Below are 26,588 nucleotides of genomic sequence, written 5' to 3'. Positions count from 1 at the left end.
ACTTCCTGTCTTTCTAACTTAACCACCTCCAGTTACCACCCTCTGACTCCCAACTCCACCCAACAGAATAAAATCTCATTCAAAAGAGATGGAGAAGGAAAAGAAAAAGGATTAAAGAGAGAAAGAACAGAGTTTACCTTTAAAATAATGACTCATTTTATTTTTTTCTTTTAATATGTAGTTATAAATATATTTTGTCAAAATATATGATCAATATGGTCAAAACATTTGCACGTAAACTCATAAATAAGGTCAAGGTGAATGTTTAGGTTTTTTTTTTTTTTTTAAAGATAAAAGTCCAGCTATAAGGAAGCAGTCTGTGTAGTGTGTGGGTGAATGGATGGGAGCGTATGTGTTAGTGTGTGTGTCTGTGTGTGTTAGGACGGCCTAACCTCAGCGGCACCCACATCCCTCTACTACCATCTCCTGGTAATTTTTCAGTACCACCTTGTCATACTCATCCAGGTACAGCATGGAGATGGCGCTCAGTTCAGTGGGCACGCAACAGGCTTTGGGGATACTGGAATTGACAGAGTTGACCAGGGTCTGCACAATGGCGTGGTTGGTCGAGTTGAGGTGATCAGCCAGTGGAAAGGGGCAGTCCCCATGGCAGTAGAAGGCCTGGTAGCCTGGTGGGGCCACAATCCAGTCATTCCAGCCCACATCACTGAAGTCCACGTAGAGCGAGTGGCGCCGGCAGTTCTTATTCTTCTTCCGGGCCCTCTGTGGGTGATGCTTGGGGCTACGCTTGGCCCTCCGGTGACGGGTCAAGGAATGGCCCCGGCCATCATGGCCAAAGGTAACCAGGAGGGGCCGGAGCTGGGCCCAATCCCCACTCCCTTGAGGTAACGATCGGCTAATCCTGACATGCTGGCCCTGGTGGGTCCGTGTCTGATGGAGGTGAGTCACCTCAATGGCCAGCCCATAGTTTGGTTGCTTCTCCTGGGTCCAGCGAAGGACCGCAGGACTCACATCAAAAGTTTCCCACCGTGTCACATTGTGGTGGACCAGTCTCGTGTCCAGTAGTCGTGTGATGAGGTGCCCAGGCACCACTTCTGCCGGGGGCTTCATAACCTCATAAATGTTTATACGGTGGAAGCCCCGCTCCCAATCAGGGCCCTGGTCCACCTGCTCCCGGAAGAGCCGAAGCTCTGCGGAGGAGATCACCTCATTCTCTGGGATGCTGCTGAGGTTAAAGAGAAAACGAAAAGCAGAGTTTTCGCTGGTCCCTGGGATGTTCTCCAGATGTTCTAGGCACAGTTGAAGAGGGAAGAAAAAGGGGAAAAAATGCACATGAACTTTTTGAGAAACAGAAAGGTCAAGAAATCGCTTAACAGTTGGATGATGAGTGGTGAAGTCTGCTTATATACTGGAAGCCTATTTTGGGGGAAATACACATAACTTTTTATATGAAGGAGCAGGTAAATGCAGCAGCAAGCAAACCAGCAAAACTCAGCAAGTGTTTAGCAAACACCAAAGACAGAAAGTGTCGCCCAGCTTCCTTTATATGTCTAATAATTTCCATGTGTCAATTCCTTGCTCTACCACCATCAGATTCCCCTTTTAAAAACCTCTTGGCTTTGTGTGTACAGTTTTCTTTACAAGTAGTTGTAAAGAAAAAGAGGGGCCAACAGCAAAAGCGGGAGGAAACATGCACACAACAACCCTCTCCCTTTTCTTCCATTTTTGAGTATGTTACTAAACATTTCCCCAGTGATCTTGGAAACACAGAGCATGCCTTGTTGATCACATTACAGAGGGAAAATAAATTCCAACACAGTAATGATGCTGGTGGATTAATAACTCAGATTTACTTTGGAAAAGAAACATCCGCTAGGAAACATTCAGATCGGATTACAAGGCCCCTATTGAATAAACCTGACAAACACACAGCTGTAATATTAAATTCAGTAGGTGCTTTGAAAAAACCGGGCAGAAAACCGGGCAGAAAAGGCTTTGATATAGCAAAAACACACCGCCGGGGCTTGCACACGTCTGAGTGGTGTCATTCCCCTTCTCCCTCCCCCTCGGTCTCCAAAAAATTTCAACCACAGTTCTGGAAATTCTTGGAGGTGAGCAGCTCTGTTCTCCAGCCTCCTGGACTTGGGGCTTTGATGTAATAAGAACTCTCCTCCCCCAGCACTTCCACTGCCCCTCTAGCCAGCCCCAGCCGCCCTCCCCGCCTCAAACTCAGGGCACCGACTGACCTTCGTGATGGAAGCTCCTCACAGTGTTGGCCCGACTGGCGGGGCGCTCGGGGTACTCCAGCCCGATGCTGTGGATCTGCTCTTCCTCCTCCTCCTCCCCAGACTGCAGCCGGTAAAGATCCCGCATGTAATCCGGAATGACGGCGCTCTTGCTAGGCTGCGGGCGGCGGCGCAGACCGAACATCTGCAGAAGCGTCGCCTCGAAGTCCCGCAGGAGCTCATGGCTTTGCCCTGAGCGGCGTCCTCCCGCGTGGCCCTGAATCTCGGCGACTTTTTTCTTCCCCGTCTCAGGTATCAAACTAGCATGGCTCGCGCCTCCTAGCAGGACTTGGCATAATAAAACGACCATCAGCATTCGGTTACCAGGAATCATGGTGTCTCTGGGGAGGGGGAGGGGGTTGGAGGTTAAAGAATAAATAAACACCAATAAATAGAAAGAAATCAAGATGTGTGCATATGTATATAGAACTAGAAATGGAGAGTCAAGAAGTAAAACAGGTCAGAAAGATCAAGTTTGTGTCTTCTCCCTCATGCACACGCCCACCACCAGCTGCAGCCATGCACAGCCTGAAAGTAGGAATTGCCCTGTAATTACTTCGTCTAACTTGTTTACAGTCAAATAACCCCAAATCAGATAGCCTCCATCCTGTTAATCTTTTTTTGTCTCAACTGCTATCTGAGCCATGATCTCAGCTTGGCTTCTTCAAGGATAAACAGTTAACGTTGAGGGGGGTAAAAAAGGGTGGGAGAGGGAGAATTTAAATGCCCTAGTTCTCTATTTCAGACCTTCAGCCTCTCCCCCTCTTCTTCACCACCCCCCCCCCCCTTCTTCCTCCGCCCTCCGAGCCCAACTTCCACAACTTCCAGCTGGTTCGGAGCGGGAGCGAGAGAAAGCAGAGAAGCAGGGGCAGAGTGAGGACACAGGGCGGTAGGGTCCAGAAGCCGAGAAGGTGGCCTAGGGGCTGGCCGGGTGGCTTGACGGTTTTATTTCACTGTGGCCGATAAGTTAGAAATGCCCAGCAAAAAGCGTCTAATCACGCCCGCGCACTCACTCTCCGGGGCGGAAGGGGGATTCTCAAAGCGACCTGTGTGCGTTTTGACAAACGACTGGGAATGCGCCAAAGGGGCACTGGGCGCTCCGGAGGCAAGTGGCGGTGAGCAAGCCCACAAGGTCCAACCCCCGCCTACCAAGCTTTCATCCTTCTGCACTCTCGCGTTCCCCCTTTCTTCCAACGCACCCGATCTGAAAGGGTGAGAAGGAGCAAGCGGCACTTTAAAAGGAGCCGGTGAGTTGGGAGCACGCCCGGCTGCCCAGCCAAGAAGGGAACGACAGCGCAGCCAAGAAGCAGAGTGTGAACGCTGGAAGTCAGTTCAGACAGGAGGGACAGACGACGAGCAGGGGTAAGGAGGGCAGAGTGAATTCCCGGGGACAGGGGGGAAGGAAGAGGTGTCTACTCACTGACAGAAAACAAGGCATATAATAACAGTCCATGATTCTTGACAGCCAATCTTGAGCAAACTTGCTGGAAAGTCTCAGAGGAGCTGCGGCAGTGCGTTTCTCGGGATGGCACTACAGAATGGCTCCTGAAATGAATATTTGAATATAATGAGACTCCGGCGCAGACAGGCTCTGTTTTTCTTCCAGCCCCTCGGAGTCACGTGAACGCAGAGGCCCCGCCCCACGCACAGAGGAGCCCGCCTCTCCGCGGCGGGCGGCGAAAGGGCCCGCGCGCCCTCCTCCGCTCGATCCCCGCCCCCTCTTGGCGAGCCAACCTCCGAGCCGGCCGCCGGAGCCTCCGCGGTCCGGGAAGAGCTCCCGGCGGCGAGCACCCAGCCTATCTCCAGCCGCCCGTGCGCTCCAAGGGCGCCCCTGGCGCAGCAAGCGGAGGACGCGGTTCTCGCCTGTACCTGTCACGCGCCGTGCGTCGGGCCATGCCGGTGCGGCATCAACCTGAAGCTAGAGGCTCTGAGACGTAATTTAGGGGCTGCGCCTGTCAGCGCGAACCCTGTTCAAGTGGGCCGGGAGTTAGGGCGACGGGGTTTTCGACCGCCCAAATTCTCACCACCAAGAGAACCTTAAAAAGGAAAGCGCTGAGGAACCCTTTTTCTCTCTCTCTCTCTCTCTCTCTTTCTCTCTCTCTCTCTCCCTCCCTCTCTCTCCCTCTCTCTCCCTCTCTCTCCCTCTCTCCCTCTCTCTCTCTCTCTCTCTCTCTCTCTCTCTCTCCACACACACACACGCGCGCGCGCGCCTCCCTACTTCCTTCCCAGGGTCTCCGAGAGGCCAATTATTGCTCCCTAGTGGAAACGCGACAGCCAGTCACTCCCTGGCGAACGCCTGCAAGCAGCCCCTTTTGCTCCCAGCGAAAAGCCGCTGACCCTGTCACGCACGGAGGGTGGGAGGTGATCCGGGTGGGAAAGCGGAGAGGGAGGAGCCGCTAGGCTATTTTCTCCGGTTCCATTACAGAGAAAACCGCGCACCACTTTAGCGTCCCGGTTCGCATCTCTCCTTTCGTCCACCCCTAGTAAAGCAAATCCCGAAAGAAACCAGTGGGCAAAGGGTTCAAGGCGGAGGGGCGGGTTCAAAAAGGCGTCGCCGCAAAAAGGGCGCATCACATTTTTTCAGGTCTTAACGTCGCGGAGGTTTTACAACTCTGGACCTGGCAGAAAAAGGAAATCCCACCCGCTTCCAGGAGTCAAGGAAACCGTGAAAAGCTTTCGGCCTGCGCTCGACCTCTGTGGCTGCGTCTCTCTTTCTTGGCTTATTTTTTAAATCACCACTCCACCTGCCCCCACCCCGCCACTTCCTTCCCCCACTCCCTTCTTCCTCCTTTGCACCAGCTGCAGAGTCGCAGCAAATATTCCTTCAAGAATTTTACTAACCCACAGCTCACGAAATGCCTGGGATGTCCTGCCTCTAACCGAAGATGCTGGACGCGTGGGTCGCTCAGCGCCAGGGCCTGTTCAAAAACTTTAGCTGGTGTGACTTTACATTCCCACTGGGCCCGCGTGCAGGGCCGCCCCGAGGGCCTGAGGCCCACTATTCCTGCCGCAAAGCATTAGACTCTATAGTCTCCCTTCCCTCAGCCAGTCCCCCCCACCAGTCTATTTCCTGAGGCTGTTCCCAGTTCCTGCCTTTGGTGACTTCGGAGCTGCAGGGCTCGGGCTGCCCGCCTCACTCTCCCCCAAAGACTTGGTTTGCTCTTGGGGGACACTCACGGGAAGCCTTTGAGGAAGAAAAGAAAATGATCGAGCAGCTCTGCTCTCATCCAGGGCCGCGGCTGTCCAACGTCACCCCACGCTGCGGGCGGGGATGCGGAGGCCGCGGGCGTCCCTGCACGACCGCCAGCGCCCTGCGCCAAGCCTCACCGCTTTTAAGCGGCCTTAGACTTTCTGGCTCTCCTGCCATTGCTGGGGCAGACCGAGAAAGGGCTAGGATCGGCAAAGTTTCCTTAAGTCGCCTGGGACCCTAAAAAAGTCTTGTGGGGGAGGGGGCGAAGTCCAGAAATGGGAAAAGCAGCCAGAAACCGATCGGTTCGCGCGGGGGTGGGGTGGGGGGGACCGCACAATGGAAGAGACGGACGCCCGGGATCCCCGGACAATCCTCGGCCGGTCGGAATCTCCCAGGGCGGCCAAGGGAGCTCGAGCTGCGCTAAAACAAGGAGGTTGGGGGCAGAGGGGGGGGGCGGGGGCATGCTTCAATTTTGCAATCTGCAGGATTCGTCTCTAATGCGTTTTTTTTCCGAATTATTTTTAATTTAAAAGGATAAAAGCCTGAAAGACAGCTTTCCTCTCCAGAACTTTTTATTGGGGAAGGGGGGACGGGACTTTTCCCGTCTTTTCCCCAAAACTTCCTAACGCCCAAATTTGTTCAGAGGTAGACTCAGTTTACCAAACATGTGTCTTTGGGGGGTTTTAACGTCTCACAAAATCTTCAACCCACCAACCGTGGTCCTTGCAAGCCATGTACCTGAGTGGAGCCCAGAAGGCATCTGAGCCGTGAGCCAAACTCTGGTGGGGAGGTGTCCACCGGGACTTGGAAGTCTCGGGATCCTTTCCCGTCAGCTTCGGCCTGAGAGAGCCGGGAAGAGCCGCGCGCCAGCCGCGCGTCCTGCCAGCTACGCTCGGTAGGACACGAACTGTGGGAAGACTCGTCCCGGAGCTCCTGGCATCCCGGCCATAGTCCCTACAGATCCTATACCACGAAATGATAGAGGGGAAGCTCCTTGGATGCCGCAAGTCCACGAAAATAGCTCATGGAGGAGGTGCGTCTTGCCGGGGACAGTTCGCATGCTCTCTCGGGGACGTCCGGCTGGCGGGGCACCTGATCGGCTAAGACTCCCCTCAACACAATCCCTCGAACGGCACGCACGCTCCAGAAGGCAGTAGGAGTGCGCTTCCCAAGGCAGAGCCAGCCCTTGCTAGGGGTTCTCTCCCCACCCTGCAGTCCCACAGCCCCCTCACCCTTTCCGGACCTCAGGGCCGGCGCCCTCTTTACTCTCCTAGTCTTTCCCGTCGGGGAATCGCAGCCTCCCAGTCCACAGACAACGCTTTTCGCTCACGGCCTCACAATCTTTCCCAATGATCCCCCTAACAAGGGCTCCTCTTCTTCCCTTCTCTCCTCGTCCACACCTCCCGAAGGTGGCAATCGCCCGCGGGCGCCCGACGGAGAAGGTGGCTTGAGTAGAGACGGTAGCAGATATGAAAGTTTTTTTCATTATTATTGCCAGCATCCTCACTTCCAGCACCAACGTTAGAAAAAATTAGACCACCTTTTGCCCCGGCCACATCCGTCACCCGCTTCTCCCCCCAAGGATGCGCTTCGGTCCCCTCTGCCCAGAGCCCTTCACCAGGCAGCCTTGCTCACCATGGGTCCCTGCAATAGCGGGCTCGCCAGCAGCAGCTTCTGGGGACCTCTGAACAGTTGCAGTGAGCCTGGACGAGGGCCGGGGACTGGGGCGCTGCAGGCTCGAGACGGCTCGGACCGGAATCCCATCAGGGAGGGAGGCGAGATACTCAACCCCGAGCAGCAGCGGCGTCTCAGACTCAGTCCCTCGGCTCGGGTGCCAAACTCACCTAGCTTCCGGACCGCGTTCCGCGCTCCTTCCCGCCCGCCCTCCTCCTCTGCCCTCTTGCATCTTCTCCTTCTTCGTCTTTCCCTCTCTCTCTCTTTCTTTCTTTCCCCCTCCTCTTCTTCGTCAGCCCCTCCCTGTGTCCCTCCTCCCTCGCCCGCCTCCCTTTCTGGGGATGGGAGCCCCGCCCACATCCTCCCATCCAGCCGCCCGGCCTCGCCTCCCAGGCCCGGGTCCCGGAAGCCCGGGTAGCGCCCGTGTCCCAAGCTGCCGCCTGGGCTGCGCCGCCCCTGCCTCCAGCTTGGAGAAGCGGCCAGGGCTCACCTGGGGACCACGTGCAGAGGTATTAGAAAGCATGCACCGACTAGTCGCTGTGCCTTCCAAAAATACCCATGGGAGTCTGGGCTTCCCTGAGTTTAGAGTAACTGCTGCCCAAACTGATTATTAAAACAGTGAGTAATCACCATTTACCCTGCGTAATTAGAGATAATGAAACACCTCTAAAATCAGGTTATGGAGAAAGGAGCTGTTGGATTGGCCTTCCATAAATTGGTAAAGGATTTCCAAACGTTGAGAAGCAGGCTGTGCTCAGAGCTGACTGAAAGAGGTACCTCTTTGGCTATCAAAAGTTGGCTTTCCTTCCAAAACGTTTTGGCCTTTGAAAAGCCTTGGTGATGACCCTTAAAAAGACAGCCCCAATGAGCAGACTAGCTCCCCCTTCCCCCACGGGTCCAAACTTTTTGGGAGTGGAGGTGGCTTGGAGTTAGGCTGGGGCCACTTACAGCTAGAAAGTCTGTTTATAGCTCAGAAGCCCTCTTAAGAACTGCCACAGCAGAGGTATTTTTGTTGTTGATGATGATGGTTGACTTTTTTGTTTTGTTTGTTTGTGGTGCATCTAGGACTCCTTTACCTTTTCAAACTCACCTTCAAGGAGGTGACAACCACCAAAGCAACAACCTTTTAGGTCTCAGGAAGGCAAGAAAAGATGCCCGTTGGTCTGTTTTTAAAGGAAGAAGGGGGTTGAGGAGTTGGCTCTTTCATATCCTAGAAAGTGCTAGTAATCATATTATCAGGGAGGTGGAATGTGGTAGCTTTAAAACTTTCCCAAACAGGAACTAATTTCATGCACTGCCTCGGGTGGTGCTATAATGGAGGTATCAGCATCATCTCTGTTTTACAAACATCCCTTTTAAAAGGGGAAGGGACTTGCCCAAAGCCCTGAAGTAAATCTCAGCCTCTGTTCTGGAGCCTTGAGCTACTGCTTCAGGATGGGGTCGAGGGTCCCAGCCCTAAGCTCTAGGTAGCCAGGCGAGTGCTGGAGGACAACATTTCCTGTCCTGGTGCTCTTTCTTGGAGATAGACCTTGCACATCCCTGTCTCAGCAAAGCTTTTAGGTCTTTACTTGAACAGATATTGTTCCAGAGTAGCTCATCTGTATAAAACTTTACATTATATACACCTTCAATATTTAGAAAAAACAGGAACTACTTCCTATGTGTGAACACAGATTACAAAGGGTGGGAAGTGCTCCAGATAAGAGAAACAACCATGAGAGCCATCTTTTCCAAGTTAGGGCTGGTGAGGTCTTCTAGCTCAACAGTGCATCAAACAACAGAAGCAAGCTGTATGACTTTAGACAAGTCATTTCATTCCTATGCATCTCAGTTTTCTCAACTGAGAATGAAAGGATGGGCCAGATAATCTCCATTCTCTCTTTCAATTTAAAAATGATCAGATTATTTTATTGCAATTTTATGAAACATCTAATTCTTTCATCTTAAATCACCCTGAGATAGGGCAGGGCAATAATGCCACTTAGAAAGGAGGACTGGCAATATACCTCCTGCTTCTGACATAATCAAAATTATAATTAACACTAACAACAACACAAAATTAAAACTCCATTAAATAGTTACCTAATGTCTTTCCCAAGGCATTAGGCAATGTGGTCCTTCAGCACACTGTCTGCCTAGAGTAAGGACAGATTAAATAAATGTTTACTGAGCCCCCTAAATCAATCACTATTGTTTTAATCATTAACAAAGTGTGTTCCTTAATCCTTAAACTCAGAAACAAGAATAATGCACTGCCTAAAAGCAGGGCTTTATCTATTTTATTTTAAAACACCGTATCATTTTATTGTTGTTTAATCCAAAATATTTTTGTATGACAGCTGTTATCCCGTTTTGCTGAAGTCTGGATAATAAAGTGGCCATTGACCCATGGTTCTGTGAAACTCAGTCAGAAGCGTCCAATTAAGCCACCTGGCATACTTTCTTTAGACCCTGATATGAATCATTAGATGTGTGGTGGGGAGAGCTCAGCTTCAATTCTCTTGGGATGTCTTTTCTTTCACCATTCTTCTGATGAGTGCAAACCATCTAGAATTGACTGTGTTTGCCCATTCCTTTTCTCTTTCTTCCTTTCTTATGCCAAAAACAAATTACTTGTTGGTTAGAGAGCTAAGTCAATCAGAGCCTAGTTATCAGAGCTGGCGAGAATTGGTCCAGTTCTGTTTCCCATCTCAAGCCTATGGTGAATCTTGTTCTTTTTTTTATAGAACATAATATAGATGGGCCAAGTGAAACTCTACTCTTAAAGCATATACAAGAGGAGAAATCCATCAAGATTCAGGAACAACCATTGCTGCTCTGCTGTTAGTGCTGAATGGAGTTTGTTGGCTTTTTCCTGGAGAACATGAAGAAAGAGGAGTTGGTCAATAAGCCCTTAGGACAGCCTTTCTCAAGGTGTGTTCTCAGGATCACAAGCTTCAGAACAAGAGTGGGGGTGCTGATAAAACACAGATTTCCTGGCCCTGCCCTAGATCTGGGCCCAGAGATCTGCATATTTCACAAGGTCTTCTGATGATTCTGAGCACTGTTTAAAAAGTTCTTTCACATATATTTACAGGGCAGGTACAGTACATACCATTAAAAAGATGATATCAAGAAATTATTAAACAGTCAAGGAATATGCTTGGCTTATGCTTTATAAACTGTTAAATGTGGTAATTACAGTACTACTATACCCAGAGCACACCAAATAGGTCTATGCAAGTAAAAAGATTTCCTAATCCTGTTAGATATAGTGGACCGTGCTTCGACATCACCTTAAGAACCAAATCAGGTCGTCAAACATTCTTTGTTAATTAGGTATTTATTGATGCTATGAAGATGTACTTCGAAGGAACCCGCAGCACCACTGCTAACTTCTGAGAAGCAGTAAGCTAGATAAATTTTGCTGAATTAGAAAGGGAGCACTTTTTCTCTTATTAATATTTACAATTTGTGACATATTTGCTCTCTAGCCCTCACAGTAGCCCCCATAAAATCCCTGTTCTATAGATGAGAATCTGGAATTCAGAAAGGTTGTATAAGTTGCTCAAGGTTATAGAGCTGGAAACTGGTAGACCCCAAATTCAGCCCATGTCAAATGCAAGAAGCCTGTTAGATCACTGTGGCCAGCACTTCTGACTGAGGAAGCCTTGCCCTGGGGCTTTCCTGAGGCCAAGGTAACAGCTGCTGCTCCATCCTGGCAGCACGCTGTTAAAGGGAATTTCAGAATGTCTTCCCAAGTTCTTGAAAGACAGAACAAAATCAAGCTTGTTTCCTTCTAATCTTAAAACACAGTCCACCTTAGGGTGAGACTTAATGTGACCTTCCTTGAGAAAAAGTTGTGATCTTGGGAAAGAAGCTGCTTACTTCTGCTGGGTTTTAGTGTCCTCATTGTAAAATTGTTAGGATTGAACAGGTTCCTCACTGGTCTTTCGCAGGCCCTAGGAGAGGAAATCCATCCTAGTACTTAAAATTATGGACAAACTGCTTAACCTCTAGTGTCTTGGTTTCCTCATTTATAATTTGAGAATAGTGCTTTTGTAAGTCTTAAATGAGTTCATGTAGTAAAATGACAGGAATACAAGTGCTCAGTAAATATTAGCTGTTATTATTATTTCTTGCAAAGGTAATGATTAATGAACAAAGTAGAAGATGAAGAGCCACTTTGGGTATCAGGTTTTACTGAAAGTTAGTGATAAACTTTTTAAAAGAAAGGGTTATGCTTCACATTAATTTGAAATCCCTTATGGTGCTACACACATCTCAGGTGTTTATTGATTAAGGTCCATTGTTTACATGAATCATCATTCACTGAGTTAACATTGTGACTTGTCTATATAGATCTGACCCATGAACATATCTCTACCAAGATAACTAGTAAACAAAGAACAAAATGAGCAGTCAAATCTACAGAGAGCAAGGATGTAATAGACAAGATGACAAGTCCCAAGCATTTTCCCTCTCTGAGTTTTATGATTCCTAACACCTTGGACTTTTAACAATTTTCTTCCCTCTCTCTTTCTAAGATATACATGTATCTCCTTTTTCCTGGCCTAAAGAAGAAATTTTAATCTGATTGCGCAAGTTTCTTTTCCAAACACTTGAGACTATTTTCAAGCATTGATATACTTCATTCAAAGCTAATTAATACTGGATTCTAATTTTTCTCATGAGCAAAATAAAATGCAGTACTATTTCAGTTCCCTATGCCTTAAATTTTTGCCTTGCTACTCTCTGAAATATGGTTCTTTTTTAAAATCCTTTAAAATAGAGCATCAAAAATAAAGAATGCTGATCCAAGCCCCAGTGATAACAGATAGATTTTAAAAAGACTGTTTTTTTTAAAAAACAGTGTTTAGTATGTGATGACAAAATATAGATGCAGAAACTCCTTTTCCAAGAAATGGGTATCACAGGGAGGACGGGATTGGCACACAATGAAGGATATTTAGCTTCTTCCTGCTTTAAGCTGCCCTTCCTAAAAATGGTCAACTGCGCCCATCTAATTATACAGCAGGAATACTGTTCGGAATTAAATTCTTGTAGAGTGTATCAAGAAGATTAAAACCTTGCAGATGACTTTTTCTCAGCTCACACATCTTTCTCCATCTCTCTCTTTTCTCATGTGCTTGAACAGTCTGACCTGAACAAGAATGCAGTGTGACAATGAGATGAGTTTTGGAAGCAGAAGCAGATTTCTACATGGACTCCTGACAGTACCAAATGAGTTATGTGGGGGGAAAACGCAGGTCACCAGAAACGTTATTTCTTAGGCTAACAATGCACTAAGTCCAAACGAGGGGTAAGAGCTTCAGAAAGAAATGGGGCTCCCTCTCCAGAATCCAGGACTCCGGGAATGAGCTGTGGAGAGGACGGTAACCTAGGAAATGGGGCTTCGAAGAATCGCCTCTCTTGGTTTCTCTTCGAAGTCTAGAACCAGCCCGGAAGCAAAGAGATAGAGTGGGCAGGGTTGGGGTTGCTCAGACTCAACCTCAATGAGTCAGAGAACTCAGAGACGGGTGATGAGGTGATGAGCTAGGCGCAAAGAAAATTAGAGGAGAGGGGCTGAAGTCGGTGGAGGACTGGTTCTGCGCTTGCGGAGCAGCTGAGAGACACTCGGCGATCACCTTCAGGCCTTTGTCGAGGGAGGTGCAGACCCCGGGATATTCTGACCCGGGCTTCCCCTTCCCGGGCTGCAGGTGCGCAAGCCGGCGGGGGACGCGAGGCTCGCCAGCCCCAGTGCCTCCCCAGCCCTCGCCTGGGTAGCAGAGGGGAACATTTTAACAGCTCCTTATCCCCACCCCCTTCTTGATCAGACGCAGCGGTGCTTTTCCCAGAGGACCCCTAGCTTAAAGAAACGTCGGCGTGGTTCCCTGATGCCCAAGGAACACCGGAGGAGAGGTGTGCGGTGGGAGCACGAGGCTGTTCCCCGCCCGGATTCTGTGCACCCCGAGCTGAAAAGGCTCAGGAGGCTGCTGCGCCCTCTCCATGGGCCCTCGTCCTGCGGAGGCCCGGCGGCAACGCCCAGTGAGCTGCCACGCGTGTGAAAGAAGGGTCAGGTGGAGGAGTCACTCCGGCCGCACTGCACAGCCCAGCTCCGGGGGCGGACGTTCACGCCGCTCCTTCCCGCGCGTGTCCCGCGAACACACCGTCTGCACTCGCGGCTCCCGCCCCCGGTGACTCCTTAGCCTCCTGCCCTCGTTATTTTTAGTTCAGCGGCTGCACCCTCCTACCTGCAAGAGCTCGCCCCGCTCTTAGACTCGTTTTGCAGGATTTGTGCCCCAGTTGGCTAACCTGACCCGCACTTGGTAAACAGCGAGCGCCCGGGCAACCGAGGCGAGCCACCCGGACGAAGAGACTCCTGGGCTGCTAAGCGCTCCCACTTCCTCCTTTGTGTACTACGACTTTGAAACTGCGGATCATCTCTGGAGTCAGTAAACACACAAACAATGAAAGCAATGAGAGGTCCTAACCTGAGACTCTCCTGGCAGGGGCAAGGCGACTCCTGGGTCAGATTTGCCCCTGCTCCCGGCCTCCTCGAGAAGCTGGAGAGGACAGCCCCTACCCACCCTCCCACACCCCGCCTCCCGCCTCCGGAGGCTTAGGGATGTTGGAGCAACAGAATATAGGAGTCACTGTTATATAAGCAGAAAGTTAAATTTGGGTGACACCTGTTAAGCTCTTGCTTCCCTAGTTAGCCACCCCCTCCACTACCGTTTCCATTTTATGGCAGGTTGTCCAGGTGGCAAAGGATGGTTTTTCCCATCAGTTAAGAAGACTGTGTTTCCCCAGGTGCCTGAACTCCCGGGATCTGCTGTTTCTCCTTGTCAAATCCAGCAGGGCTATCTGCAAGTTTATGCAGCACTAGGGAGGTGGAATTTCCAAGGCTAGGACAAGGAGCAGGGACCTGACTTGGAGGGGACCAGGCGGATGTGAGAGAGTGGTGCAAGGAGCTTCATATATTCCCTGGTGGGGCGGCGCATCTCGCCATCACTGCAAAAAACCCTTTTGGGTTCTAGCCTTCCCTCAAGCCAGTTAAACAAAAACAATACGTAACAAGGGTCTCCTTTATTGAGTACAAAGGAAAAGCAAGCTGGTTTTTGATGCCTTTGCCTCAGAATTCTGATTTTCATTCACTGAGCCCTTAACAATTGAGTTATGTGTCTCTGCTCACTTCCTACACCAGGTTGACAACCACAGATAATGGATAAAATGTCTTCTCTTTGCACCAAAATGGTGCTGTGCCTCTCCTGCATCTGAGGAGCTCTTCAGCTAGAATCGGTAGGGATTTGGATCGTCTGAGTTTACTTCCCCAACCTTAACTGGAAAAAGAAGGGGGGAGGGGCACAAACTGGGAAACTGAAAGACTAAGTAAGGGTCTAAGGAGAAAATAAAAATGAGTGCTGTGTTTCTTTGTTGCACCTAAATTAAATACTAATTTATTTAAATGAGAGATTCTTAAACTTGCTCTGTTGTCTCATTAAGGATCCTGGATGGAGTTTAGGAGATCTGCGAAAACCATAGTATCTATGTGTACAGTTTTGGGTGTAAGTGTAAAAGTGCATGGGGGAGGGGCATAGCTATGTCAAATTTTCAAAGGGATTCAGGACCCAGGAAAGGTTAAAAGTCCTCTAGAATATGTCCCATGCACTAAATCTCTCTTACTGGGATATATCTCCAACACGAACCTTGATTCAGTAATAGATAGCTTTCCCACTCAAAAGTGAAACATTTTTAACTCTTCATTGAGACAACAGAAATGTCACTCTGTTTAGAGACAGCACATGCAGGGGACATGACATTGGCTCTGAAGAACAGTGACCCAGAGTCCAAGTACCTGCTCTGCTCCATGTTAACTGTTCTGCCACTTTGCCACCTAAAACTTCTTGTGACTCTTAATGTGAGGCTCAAATGCTGGAGTGCATGCGAAACTAATTTACAAACTGCAAAAAAATATGGCTAGTGGTATTTATGCTAATAATGGTGATGAGTTTCCACATGATAGTTATAATTAATTGAACAGTTATGTAAATGATTATAATTATGTAAATATTTGCATATTTTCATCTTTGCTGAAGACTAATGGACTTATAAGGAAAATCAACACACATTGGATTCCTGCCCACTGTTTTCATGTTTCATTGTCTCATTTAATCCTTGAAACAATCTATGGCTTACATACTATAGTTACCCCAATATATATTTTAAAAATATTTGAGGAAACAGAGGCTTGGAGAAGTTAAGTGAATTGCCTAAGGCCACCTAGCTAACAAACTCAAACTTCAACCCTAGCTACCACTTGGGATATTCAGTCTTGTCCTATATTCTTTGTGGCAAAGCTGTCTTTAACCCATTCACTTCCTTTTCATTTCCTCCACAGTTCAGGTTCACTGGCATCTTTATAGAAATTCATACACACAGTTCCTTATTAATGGCATATAAACTTCTTCAGCTAACTAAACAGCCTTCACCCCTGGAACCCTTTTATAGTAGGAACTATCATCTTCAGCTAACAGATGCTGAAATTGAGAACTCAAGTGGTTAATCTCACCCAAGGTAAATTAACAAGGACACAACTTTCTTTTGTCCTTACCACCAAGTCGTGGAGCAGATGAAGATAAACAGATTTCTCTTTGCTGTTCCCTCCATCATGGGTACATAATAGGAACTACCACAAACTGTAGCAAACTTCCTGCTAAGCACTCTTTCTTATGCCTTTGGCATCTCAAAAGACAATCCTCCCATTTTATTTCCCTCTAGCATAAAATCCATAATACCAAATTCTACACTACAAAGCTTGTGGAAGCAGCAGAGAGCAGGCAGTCATCTGTTCTTGACCTTTAATTCTGTTTTAATTATATCTTGGGAACCAATATCACAGAAAATGAGTTGCTGGAGGGCAAGGCCCCAAAACAACAACAAAAAAAATGGTAGTACTAAACTGCCATGGGAATTTACTTGCGCCTCAAATGAATTATTTCTACTTTTCACTTTGTTTTTCTTGTGGGCAGAAGTGCTGTGCTATGGCATTATCAGAAGTTAGAGAAGCTGTAACTGGAACAAACACTCATAAAGCAGATTCAAATGGTTGAAAATAAATTGAAGGATTTTAATTTTGGGGATCTCAGATGGGGTATACATTTAAAAAAAACAAAAATAAAAATGTTCCAATTTAGTTTTATTAAATGGCATTTTTCCTGATTACAAAACTAATACAAATTTCATTTTTAAAATTTTAGAAAGTATGTGCAAGGTACTAAGAAAAAAAATCCCTTGTGAGATAACTATGGATGAAAAAAGCTTTTGGCCTCCCTTTTTTCTTTGCAAATATACACTCTGAAATTTTTTTGGATAAGTAACTATGCTGCAATCAGTTTTTTAAAAACTAACCTTTTAAATTTAATATATCACAGACGCCTTCACATACCAGCTTTTACTTTTGAAACCAGTGTGAGAGATTTTATATAGATTGAATGTATTTATTATATGAACATTTAATTATATATTGACTTCATCTGTAATACATTAGATTCTCTGTCTCCTCAAATATTATTATTTCAACAAATATTTATTGGAAGTCAGGCACTGTTCTAGGCATTGGAGCTACAGAGGAAAATAAAACAAACAAAATCATTGGTATCTTTGAGCTCATAAGTGAAGACAAGTGGCACTCAAAAGACAAATACACATGTAATATAACATTAGGTGTTATTAAAATAGTATTTCTCCTCATGTTTAAGAAAAGTGGAAAACATTACAAAAAGTTTTGCCTACAGACTTGTACTGACCCTGATTTGTATATTTACCATAAAATCTAACTTAATAAAAGGAAACAGCTTACAATCTTCAATTGTTGTTTGGATTTGTTTATGTTGTAATTTCACCAGCAGCTTTGGGGAATTATGAGAGTTTCGGTTATCTAATGCTTCATAACAAACAACTTCAGAACAGAGTGGCTTAAATAATCTATTAATCTCTCATGGTTCTGGTTCTGTGGGTTGACTGGGTGGTACCTGCTGGAGGTCTTATGCAATTGCTAGTGGCTAGTACTACAGAAATCTGAAAGCTACACTAGGCTGGCTGTCCAAGATGACATCTTCCCTCACTTGTTTGGCACTTCAGCTGGATGTCTGGAATTGCTGGAGGTAACTGAGTATTTCTTTTTCTCCATGCAGCCTCTCAATGTGCATAGTAGTCTCATGGTAGTTGAACTTACACATCAGCAGCTTCCTTCAGAGTGAGCATCCCAGGGGCACAAGGCAGAGGATACTAGACTTCTTATGACCCAGCCTCAGAAGTCACACAATGTCACTCCCACCATATTCTACTGGCTACACAAAGCCCACCTAGATTCAGAGTGGGAGGGGTCTATACAAGGGCATGAAACCCAAGAGGCTGGTTCACTGTGGACCATCTTTGGGGACTCATTACCATAATGAGGAAAGTGGCTTTAATTAAACAAATTTGCATTATAGCATGGAAATATCAAAGATCGCCCCACAGAGCTCAGCACAAACCAGGTGAAGATCCTTTCCTAAAACAACTCTGAAGCCACCAGCCTGCTAATTTTCTGGGTCAGTTAATGCTGGTTGTGGGCAGGAATGCAGACAGGGTCAATTATCCACACAGTTTGACTCCCTTGTGAGTGGGGTTGGTGAAATTATGGGTCCCTTTGGTTGGGGAGAATGCACTGGGAGCCAGAATGCAGTATTCATTTCTTTGGAAAGACCAAAGCACATCAAAATGCCCAAGTCCACTCTGCTCAGTAGACCAGGTATGTTGTGCTATTGCTACCCTATCACATAGGCTGGCCACAGCCCTGGTTAAGAGCTACTAAATGCTTACTTTAGGCCTGGTGCTGGGCCAGCCTCTATGAGTGTATTAACTCATTTCGTTTTCATAAAAACCCTTTGAAGCAACTGTTATCCTGTTTTACAGAAGAGAAAACTGAAGCACAGAAATTTAAAATAACTTGTCCCAGGTGACATAGGTAATAAGTGGTAGCTCTGAGATTTAAACTCAGGCAATCCAACTCCAGAGGCCATCCTCTTAGCAGCTACATTCCTGCCTTGAGCAAGTCACTTGACTTGAGTTACAGTTTCCTCCTCTGTAAAAGAAAGCTGATATCCCTTCCCTTACTAGTTTGCACTAAAAAGCGTCTTCCCAGCTGTGCAACCTTGGGCAAATTACTCATCTATCTGAGCCTTGGTTTCCTTATTTAAGAAATGAATATATTCTTAAGAGGGGTACGTGGAATATTGCATGTAAAGTGCAGTGTCTTGCATACAGTAAAAGCTTGACAAATAGTAATATTGTTACTAATACTATTATTGCTGAAGTTGTAGCACAATTTCAAGTTTCTTAACTTGTGCCTAAATCCCTGAAAGTCTCCTATTGAAATTGCTGCTATTTTGTCTTATTTTTACTGTTCCTCTACTTTCCCACCCGAGAAACAGCTGCATATTTGGGCAAAGGGACATAACAAGCACTGGTAGATAGTCACGTTGCCACTACAGATGTCCCTGCTTTGGCTAAAGACAGAGGACAGCAGCCAATATTCACAGAGAACTGCAGATGTTCTCCTTTAGCTCAGATCAGAGGGGCCATTATAGGCACAGTGTGGGGTATTACACATTTTTCTGTTCAGAATGGAATGTTGTAGAATATGTGAGTGTTCATTCAACACTTATTGAATACCTACTCTGTGCTGAGTTGCCTTGGAAATACAAAGATGAATGGGACATGCTCTCTGTCCTCTTAGATTAAAATAGATGGGGACACAAAACACATACAATAAACCACAGTACAGTGTGAGGAGTGCTCGAGTGGACATGCCAACAGTGGTTGATCTCAGAAGGAGAAATCTGTCAGAGAAAGCCTGGAGGAAGACAGGGAAGCCTTCTTGGAAGAAGTGGCATTTTGTCAGGACTTTAAAAAGATGAATGGATGTCAATAGGCAGAGGTAGGGTAAGGCAAGATCATTCAAGGTGGAGGAAATGATGTGAAGGCAGATTTGGAGTAAGGTGAGCTGCCTAATTAGAGTTGGGGTGTGTGTGGCAGGCACTGCTGATTGGCTGAGCCATCTCCCTTCACAGCCCTGCCTGCTCCAGTCACCTTCTACCACACTTCTGGCCAGTGAGTCATAAGGAGGAGATTGCTGGGTTCTGATTCTAGGAAACCATTTGCTTTACCCATAAACAAGAAACAGGCTCAATTAGCATGCACTTTACTTCAACTTTTGCCCTATGCTCTTTCTCCTTTTTCCTGCCTGGAATATGGATGAGAGGCCTGGAAGTGCTTCTTGAGGTCATAAAGTGATAAGCAGAAGGTTTAAAGTCATGCTGTGCGATGGTGGGGCAGAAATAAGGAAGGAGTTTGGGTACATCATTGAGTAGCTGCACCAGCCTTGCACTGCAGACCTCCTGACTTATTATTATGTGAGAAAAATAGGTTTAAGCCAGTGTACATTTGATGTTCAGTTACTTGCAGCCTATTGATTGATGAAGTAGTTAATGGTGAATCATGGAATAAAAGGCCAGGAAAATGAATGGACTCACAATTTGGGATCCATATTATGAAGGGCCATAAAGTCCACATGCAGAATGTATTGTTCTTTATTTAGTAGGCAAAGAGGAACCAGTGAAGGTTGGTGAGTAGTAATAGGATTAGAGCTATGCTTTAAAGATTTATCCAGCAACAAAAGAGAAGCATGAAGTCAAAGAAAACATTTAAGAAACAATTCTAATGGTTGCTACACCATGGAGGGTTTCCCCATCATAATCTCCGTCACAAATAAAAAGATATATATATATACATATATATATATATATATTTATATAAATTTAATATGTACAATGGACACTTCCTCAATTTATGTAAAGTGTACTTATATAAAACTTTGCTGTATTATTAATTTGTAACATACAATCTAAGGAAAAACACATCTTGCTCTGTGAAGGTAAATTCAAAATCAGTCCCCTAAACTTGCTTTGCACCAGATTGTGACCCCATAATTCTTTTCTGTTTAAAAATCGAGGAACCACCACCCTATAATAGGAAAGTAGCAGTAGGCTGCAAAGGGAAGGTGGGATATTAGAAGAACTGACAGTTCTTGGCAATTGTCTAGATGTGGCAGGACCAAGGAGCAGGATGAATGATGGATGACTCCAAGACAAGGCCTCTGCTTCTAGAAGTTTCAGGAGTAAGGAGGAGAAATGCACAGAAGGAGCACGTTTGGGTGCAGAGTGGTGGGAACTGACTCACCAGGCCATTGACTGTTTGGAATGGACACTTTAAGAGCTGACCACACCAGCTGGGATCACACCAGCCTCCAAGTGAAAGAGGGACTGTGTTTGGAACCTGGCACCCCTGAGGTTTTCCTGGATCAATTCTTTTTTTTTTTTTTTTAAATTAAATTCAGTTTTATTGAAATATATTCACATACCATGCAGTCATCCATGGTGTACAATCAACTCTTCACAGTACATCCTGGATCTATTCTTTACTTGCTCCTTCCCTATCTCAAATTTCTCCATAAATCCCCTTCTTTGTCCAGCTGCCTGCCAAGTGGATTCATTATCTCCAGCTTTGGTGTCTCTGCCTGCTTTTTCCCCGACCCATTGCTTGTGACTCTCACTTGGTGTCATCCTCTGGATCTGCTGCTCAGTCAATTTAACCCTTCCAGGCTGGCCTCCTGGGAGGTGTCGCAGCCTGGTTTTGGGGATATAGTATTTCTGTAAGACACCCTTGGAGATCTCAAAATTCATCCATTTTGTTGAATCCCCAGGTTCAGAATGTTCTTCCCCTTCTTTTCTTATCTGGTCCTGTTTTGATTTTCAGATATCAATTCACTATCACCTCCCTAGATGACCCAGCCTCAATAACTACCCAGCTCCTCCTTGTCTCAGCCTCAATCCATTTATTGGGCACCCATGAAGGCCAGGCACTGTTTTAGGCACGAGGCAATAGCGTGAATCAAACAAGTCCCTGTCCTCATGGAGATTAGTTTCTGGAGAGGCAAGGGAAACCCAAAAAACAGATAAATAAATAATTATTCAATATTTCAGGTGGTGTCATGTTTTGTGCAGGAAAATGAAATGAGGCCCAGGGATACCACAGAGGCCTTTGGGGCTGAAACAGAATACTGAGAGGAGAGCAGAGTTGAGCTTGGAGAGGGGTACAGATCAGATAGGGCTTAGTTAAAAAAAAAAAAAATCCATTTTACAAACATTTCTTTATTCAGTGTCTAATACCAGGCTTTGTGTACATGAACAAAAATACAACATGGTAGAGTTCCAGCCCTTGTGGAATTTGATTAAAAAAAAAAAGATAAACTAACAGTTGCAATGTAATTATTAAGAGAGGAGTGCTAGGAAAATGGTTGAGACAAAGTGGAGCTGGAGGGATGTCTGGGAAGACTTTGCAGCAAAGAGGACTCCATCTGAGTGCCAAGTGGGCAAGAACCTCCCACACAGAGGAGGTAGCATGCAGAAGAGGTGTCATCAAACCCCGTGTACTCTGCCACCATGTTGCTGTGGCTACAGCAGACAAGGCGGCTGTGTATAGGAGTAAATGAGATGGAGCCAAAAATGCAATTTGCAATTTACTCAAACAATTTGCTTAACCCCTCTGAGCCTCCTTTTGCTTCCCTGTAAAATGGGGATTTTCTCACAGATTGTTCTGAGGATTTAATGAGATAATGACTGTAAAGGGCTTAACACTATGCCAGATGCAGCAAATGCTCAGTAAATGTTAGCTAAAGTTGTTACCCAGGCTAGGATTAGGTTGGCAGTTAGAAAGTCCCCAATAGTGCACTCGAGTAGATTGTATGAGACAGAAGTTCAGCTAGGAGCAAATTACAGTGGTCCAGGCCAGAGGTGATGAAGCCCAGAGTGAACATGGGGATGGGCAGCCCAAGAGGAAGATAGAAGCATAAATCTTCAGTCAGTCTAAACACCACTTTTTTTAAAAAGAGGGAAACAAAATCTCAAATTTATTTAAATTTCTAATCTGGCATAGTAATTTGTAAATTCAAATGTAAAACAACAACAAAACAACAAACTATTAGTAGACTGGGAAAGTGCTTAGATAGTCTATGGAATTAACCCGGAAAATATCAGCATTTTTGTTACTTCTAGAGGGTGGTGAAGTTTCACTGAACGCAATACGTCTAGAACTTTTCTAGTCTATCAGGAATGGACATTTTTCAGGGAAGCTGGGCATTTAATCGCATATAACAAGTGTTATTGAGTACTTATAAGTGCAAAGCATTATTAAAAATGTCATAATATCTAATACAAGATCCAAATTTGTTCTAAAAGGTTGTGTTCCTTGTGCTAAGAGAACTCGAAAAAAAGTTTTTTTAATTGAAGGTGTAAGAGCAACGAAATGTACAAACATCTCTGAAAATTCAACCAATGATTCTTTAAAAGCAATAGAATACCCCAAATAAAATAAGACAAAGCAAAAAGTAAAATTTTTCTCACAGGTCCCAAGCTTCATCCAACATGGTTCTGTGGCGCCGAGCGGCCTCTTCACAGAGGTATTTTGGCAGGAGAAACAAGGGCAAACTCTTCAGCTGTCTGTTCACTTAGGGATGGTTTGCTCTCATGGATGCATGTGAATACAAATATTCCCCAGGGCTGCCCACAGATAACTTAATTTGAGACTGGGTGCCACCTTAAACAAAATCACCATATTAGCATCACTATCTTTTATTCAGAACCTACAACATGTCACATAATTTAGCTTTAACCTTTACAGTGACTATGCTATATAGGCATTATTTTCCCATTTAACAGAAGGAAAGAATGAGTACACAGAGAGATTAAATGAATCTGTGAGTGGCAAAGCTGGCATTCAACTTGGGTTTCTTGGCCCCATAGCTGGGGTCCTTTCCACCTCACGAGGGGCTTCTGGAACCACCTGATGACTGATATGACTCTTAAATAGACATTTCATTTGATATGCCTTTTGTATTTATTGTCCTATTTTTTTCTTAACTTTATCCCTTCTAGATTATAAAAATAAAAAATGCTGCAGAAAATTTGGAGAAAATAGGAACATATAAGGAAGCATTACACCTATAATTTAGATAATGATTTTTAGATTAGATTGACAAACTGAAACTTCATTGTCCTCATTTAAAAAACAAGGCCTTTTCTTATGAGTTGAGCTTAAAAGGGAAAGCCAGAGTGTGGGCTTGGTATTGCCAATTTTTCAGACTATATAATGAATAAATAAGCTCTCTGGTAAGGAGAAAATTTCCATTCTCTAAATGAGGGTGAGAGCTCGAGGGAACATGGAACCAGACACTGGTACATGGCAAGAAGGATACACTTGATCACACTCCCTTCCCAGTCCTCAAAGTACAGGCTCACATATTTTAGGGACCCTTGTGTACATGCAAGTTTCAACAAGTAGAACCCCAATCCAGTACCACAGCTTTCTGTTGATGTTTGGGGAGGGCCTGCATATTGGTTATAAGCCAAGGATGCACAACTATCATTTCCTCTTTTCAATGGAAAAGAGGAGAGAAAAAGACAGGCAGGCTATGGAAGGCACAGAAAGAGCAGCTGCCAGTGGTGCCCAGGGCCCCAGGAGACCCGTGCTGACCCTGTACATTGATGCTGTTTAATCTGAGGTCAAGCCTCAGCAGTGTAGATAACCACCCTTCTTCCTTCACCAAGGTTCTCATAACGTTTGCCTTCACTCTAAGATTCTGAGGCAACCTGGCCCTCTTCTGCAGTTTGAGGGTTGCAAACTTCTGGTCCCTGGGCGGCATATTTTTTCTGACTTGAGGAGTGTTTTCCCAACATTTTATAACTGGGAAATTTCACACAAAAATCTTAATTTCTTGCATCTCTTATAAAATCAGAAGATGTGGCAATTGTCGGATTGGATTCTCAATGTGGTAACAATGGGTTGGACTGGGGGTCCTCTTGAGACATGGTGGCCATAGTTCACCCGGTCCCCTAGTGTCCCAGGACACTGAGGCCACAAGTGTGTGACTCTTGGTCACTGCTTTAGCACTGTCGTGATTCTTGCAATAGAGAAATGCTTGTCTCGACTCGTTATCTCCATCTAAGGTGGGAAACGGAAAAATAACTAGAGATAGCAGTGCATTTCTAGCAAAACCCAGCCAGCTGCACATGTTGTCTGCCTGGTTTCTTGTACCTATTTGTGTTTGCTGCTTTTGATAGTCTCCATCCTGAGACCTTTTGCTGGTTCACAGGTTCAAGCTGAAAGTCCTGGCTTCTAATTCCCATACTGCCCCAGATTGGTGGTATGAACTTGAGAAAGTCACTCTACACTCTGACCTTTGTTCTCTCATCTGTGAAAAGGGGCAGTTGGCCCTATCCTTTCAGTTCTGAAATTCTGTGATCTCTTATCTCTATACCTTCCATAGCCCACATATGACCAAACTCTCTTCTTCTTCTGACCTCATTTTGGATAAATCCTCCCAGGGTCAGGCAAGCAATTCAGTTTCAATAGATGTCCTGATTGAAGAAGGAAAAAGAGAATTTTGTCTGGGAAGAGAGAAGAGTAAAAAGGCAACTTAAGGAGAAACTCAATGCAGGATAAGAAAAAGAATGAATAAGCAAGAGAGGGTTGAAAAGTTTGCATTTAAAAGCCACAAGAATGAAACAAATATGAGTGAGATCTTTGTATACTTTATAACAAAATTATATTGCATTTTAAAGTAATACATATTTTCCATAGAAAATTAGAATATTTTGAAAACTAAAAAAATAAAGAAAACAATGAGCTATAATTCTACCACTTAAGGTCAAGGATTGCTTAACTCTAATTATGTGGTTTTCTTAGCCTTTTTATTCTTTGAATTCTTTTTATAGTTGAGATTGCACACAAACCTGATTTGATCTGAAAGCAACAAAAAAAAATCATAAGGTAAACAATATCATTGAGAACTGTCTCATTAATAATTTCAAACAAGGTATACTGGTATGTTTTTGTTTGATTTGTTTATATTTGGGTGTGTGTGTGTGTGTGTGTGTGTTTTATAGATAGCACGTCTAGCAAAACACACAAAAAGGATGAATAAAATTATTCATTTTCCATTACTGTTTCAATTTACCACATAGTTTAAGGGTTTTAACTCAGTACTCTGACATATTGTCTTTATTATAAAAGGGTTTCAAATAAGACCAATTAGCAGAGTTCTAACCAAGAAAGAAATTTCTGCATTCTGACTTTTAGGTTCCAACAGCATTTTTCTATGATAATTTTTCCTTTTTTTTTTTTTTTTAAGAGAAGGCTTACCTTTGGTTGTGGCTGGTGCAGCATTTCAGAGGTCAAGTACTCCTTATTTTTATCATTTCCTTTCAATCAGGAGCTACAACTGCTGGTGAGAAAGTCCTCTTAAAATTGGTGGTTCTACGGGTTTTTGCAACATAGGCTAGAGGGAGTTACAATTCATTTTTAGATAACCTCTTTTTGAAGGGCACAGGAAAGGTAAGAAGATGTGATTACAGATGTTCATAAAAGAGAAAGAATAACCTAATTGCTCAGAGAAGCTGGGAAAGAGCATATCTCTAACTTTTCTTGCCATTAAGTCTACTCAGAGAATGGAAGCAACAGATGCAAAACCCAGGAGAGAGAGAAGCCTGCCTCTGCAGAAACAAGGGTGCTTGTTGGCAGTTCAGTTTACCTGATTTGCAGAAGATCTCCAGTCTTATCAGAACTGAACTACCTGGCTTATTGTATTTTGGCTTTGTTGCTACCCAAGCTTGGCTTTTTTTTTTTTTTTAAACTGTGAATGTCTAAAGCCTGGGGCATGCTTCTGGGTGTTCTCAAGACTTAAATGCCATTTCTTAAAGAGTTAAAGATCTAGGTGGCTGCAGTAAAAGGATGATAAGGTAATCACTCACCCACTGGAGATGCTCCCTTGTCCTTTACCAAAACAAGGTCTGAGAAACATGGAATGTATTCAGTGGTTTAGGGAAACTCTACCTTGCAATGCCAAAGATTGGAATTAGATTTTTTAATGTTAGAGAAAGTTCTCATTGTAATGATTTATCTTTGAGAACAAGAGTTTATTTTCATTTTCATCAAGAGCTTAATATTTCCCCTCTTAGGAAAAATGCTTTGAGGGGTACATTATACCCAGGAAAACACTCACTAGCAACATATTTTTGTTTATCAGCTCAAGCTAAAAATTCCCCTTAGAGATGAAAAAAAAAATCTTTCTCAGCATTAGGGGATCCCCTTTTGAACTGTCTGTCCACAGAGGTAGAGGATTTGGACTCCTTTACAACTATAATAATTCGCTCTGGCTCTCAACAAGGAGAAAGCTGCTTCTGAGAAGCATTGTGTTTTCGTTTTGTTTTGTTTTGTTTTTAAATAAAAGTAAAAAGGCCCTCTATACTATCATTTCTGCTGCCAGGAGGAACCCAGTTCTATACTTCAGTGGAAGTCACTTGAAGCTTGGTGTTTGACTCAGAATGGCTAGCCCTGGA

At 45.1% G+C, this 26,588-nt stretch overlaps 1 protein-coding gene across 4 annotated transcripts; it reads right to left on the bottom strand.

Annotated features, from left to right (window-relative positions):
* Nucleotides 1-213: 213 nt before the first annotated feature.
* BMP4 (bone morphogenetic protein 4) lies at nucleotides 214-7,342 on the bottom strand. Of its 4 annotated transcripts, none has more exons than XM_037832678.1 (4): nucleotides 7,281-7,342; nucleotides 3,667-3,791; nucleotides 2,208-2,534; nucleotides 214-1,250 (listed from the first exon to the last, which is right to left on the bottom strand). In XM_037832678.1, the coding sequence occupies exons 1-4, from the start codon at nucleotides 7,340-7,342 to the stop codon at nucleotides 394-396; spliced, it is 1,371 nt and encodes a 456-aa protein (XP_037688606.1). In that variant the 3' UTR covers nucleotides 214-393. The 4 variants fall into 4 exon arrangements, with proteins under 4 accessions (XP_037688606.1, XP_037688608.1, XP_037688609.1 ...); XM_037832680.1 differs by having other exon boundaries at nucleotides 2,208-2,587; nucleotides 7,072-7,315; XM_037832681.1 differs by lacking the exon at nucleotides 7,281-7,342 and adding an exon at nucleotides 7,072-7,190.
* Between the last annotated feature and the right edge of the window lie 19,246 nt (nucleotides 7,343-26,588).

Source organism: Choloepus didactylus, chromosome 4 (assembly GCF_015220235.1).
Source record: "Choloepus didactylus isolate mChoDid1 chromosome 4, mChoDid1.pri, whole genome shotgun sequence".
NCBI classification, from domain to species: Eukaryota; Metazoa; Chordata; class Mammalia; order Pilosa; family Megalonychidae; genus Choloepus; species Choloepus didactylus.
This window is presented reverse-complemented; position numbering and strand designations above follow the sequence as displayed.

Bases quoted from the DNA above. Each gene is read 5' to 3' on its own strand.
- BMP4 (XM_037832678.1), bottom strand. From the start codon at position 7,342: ATGCAAGAGGGCAGAGGAGGAGGGCGGGCGGGAAGGAGCGCGGAACGC. The intron at 3,792-7,280 runs GTGAGTTTGGCA...TATTCATTTCAG, and splicing joins GAACGCGGTCCGGAAGCTAG to GAGCCATTCTGTAGTGCCAT. The intron at 1,251-2,207 runs GTCAGTCGGTGC...AACTGTGCCTAG, and splicing joins GAGGAGCTTCCATCACGAAG to AACATCTGGAGAACATCCCA.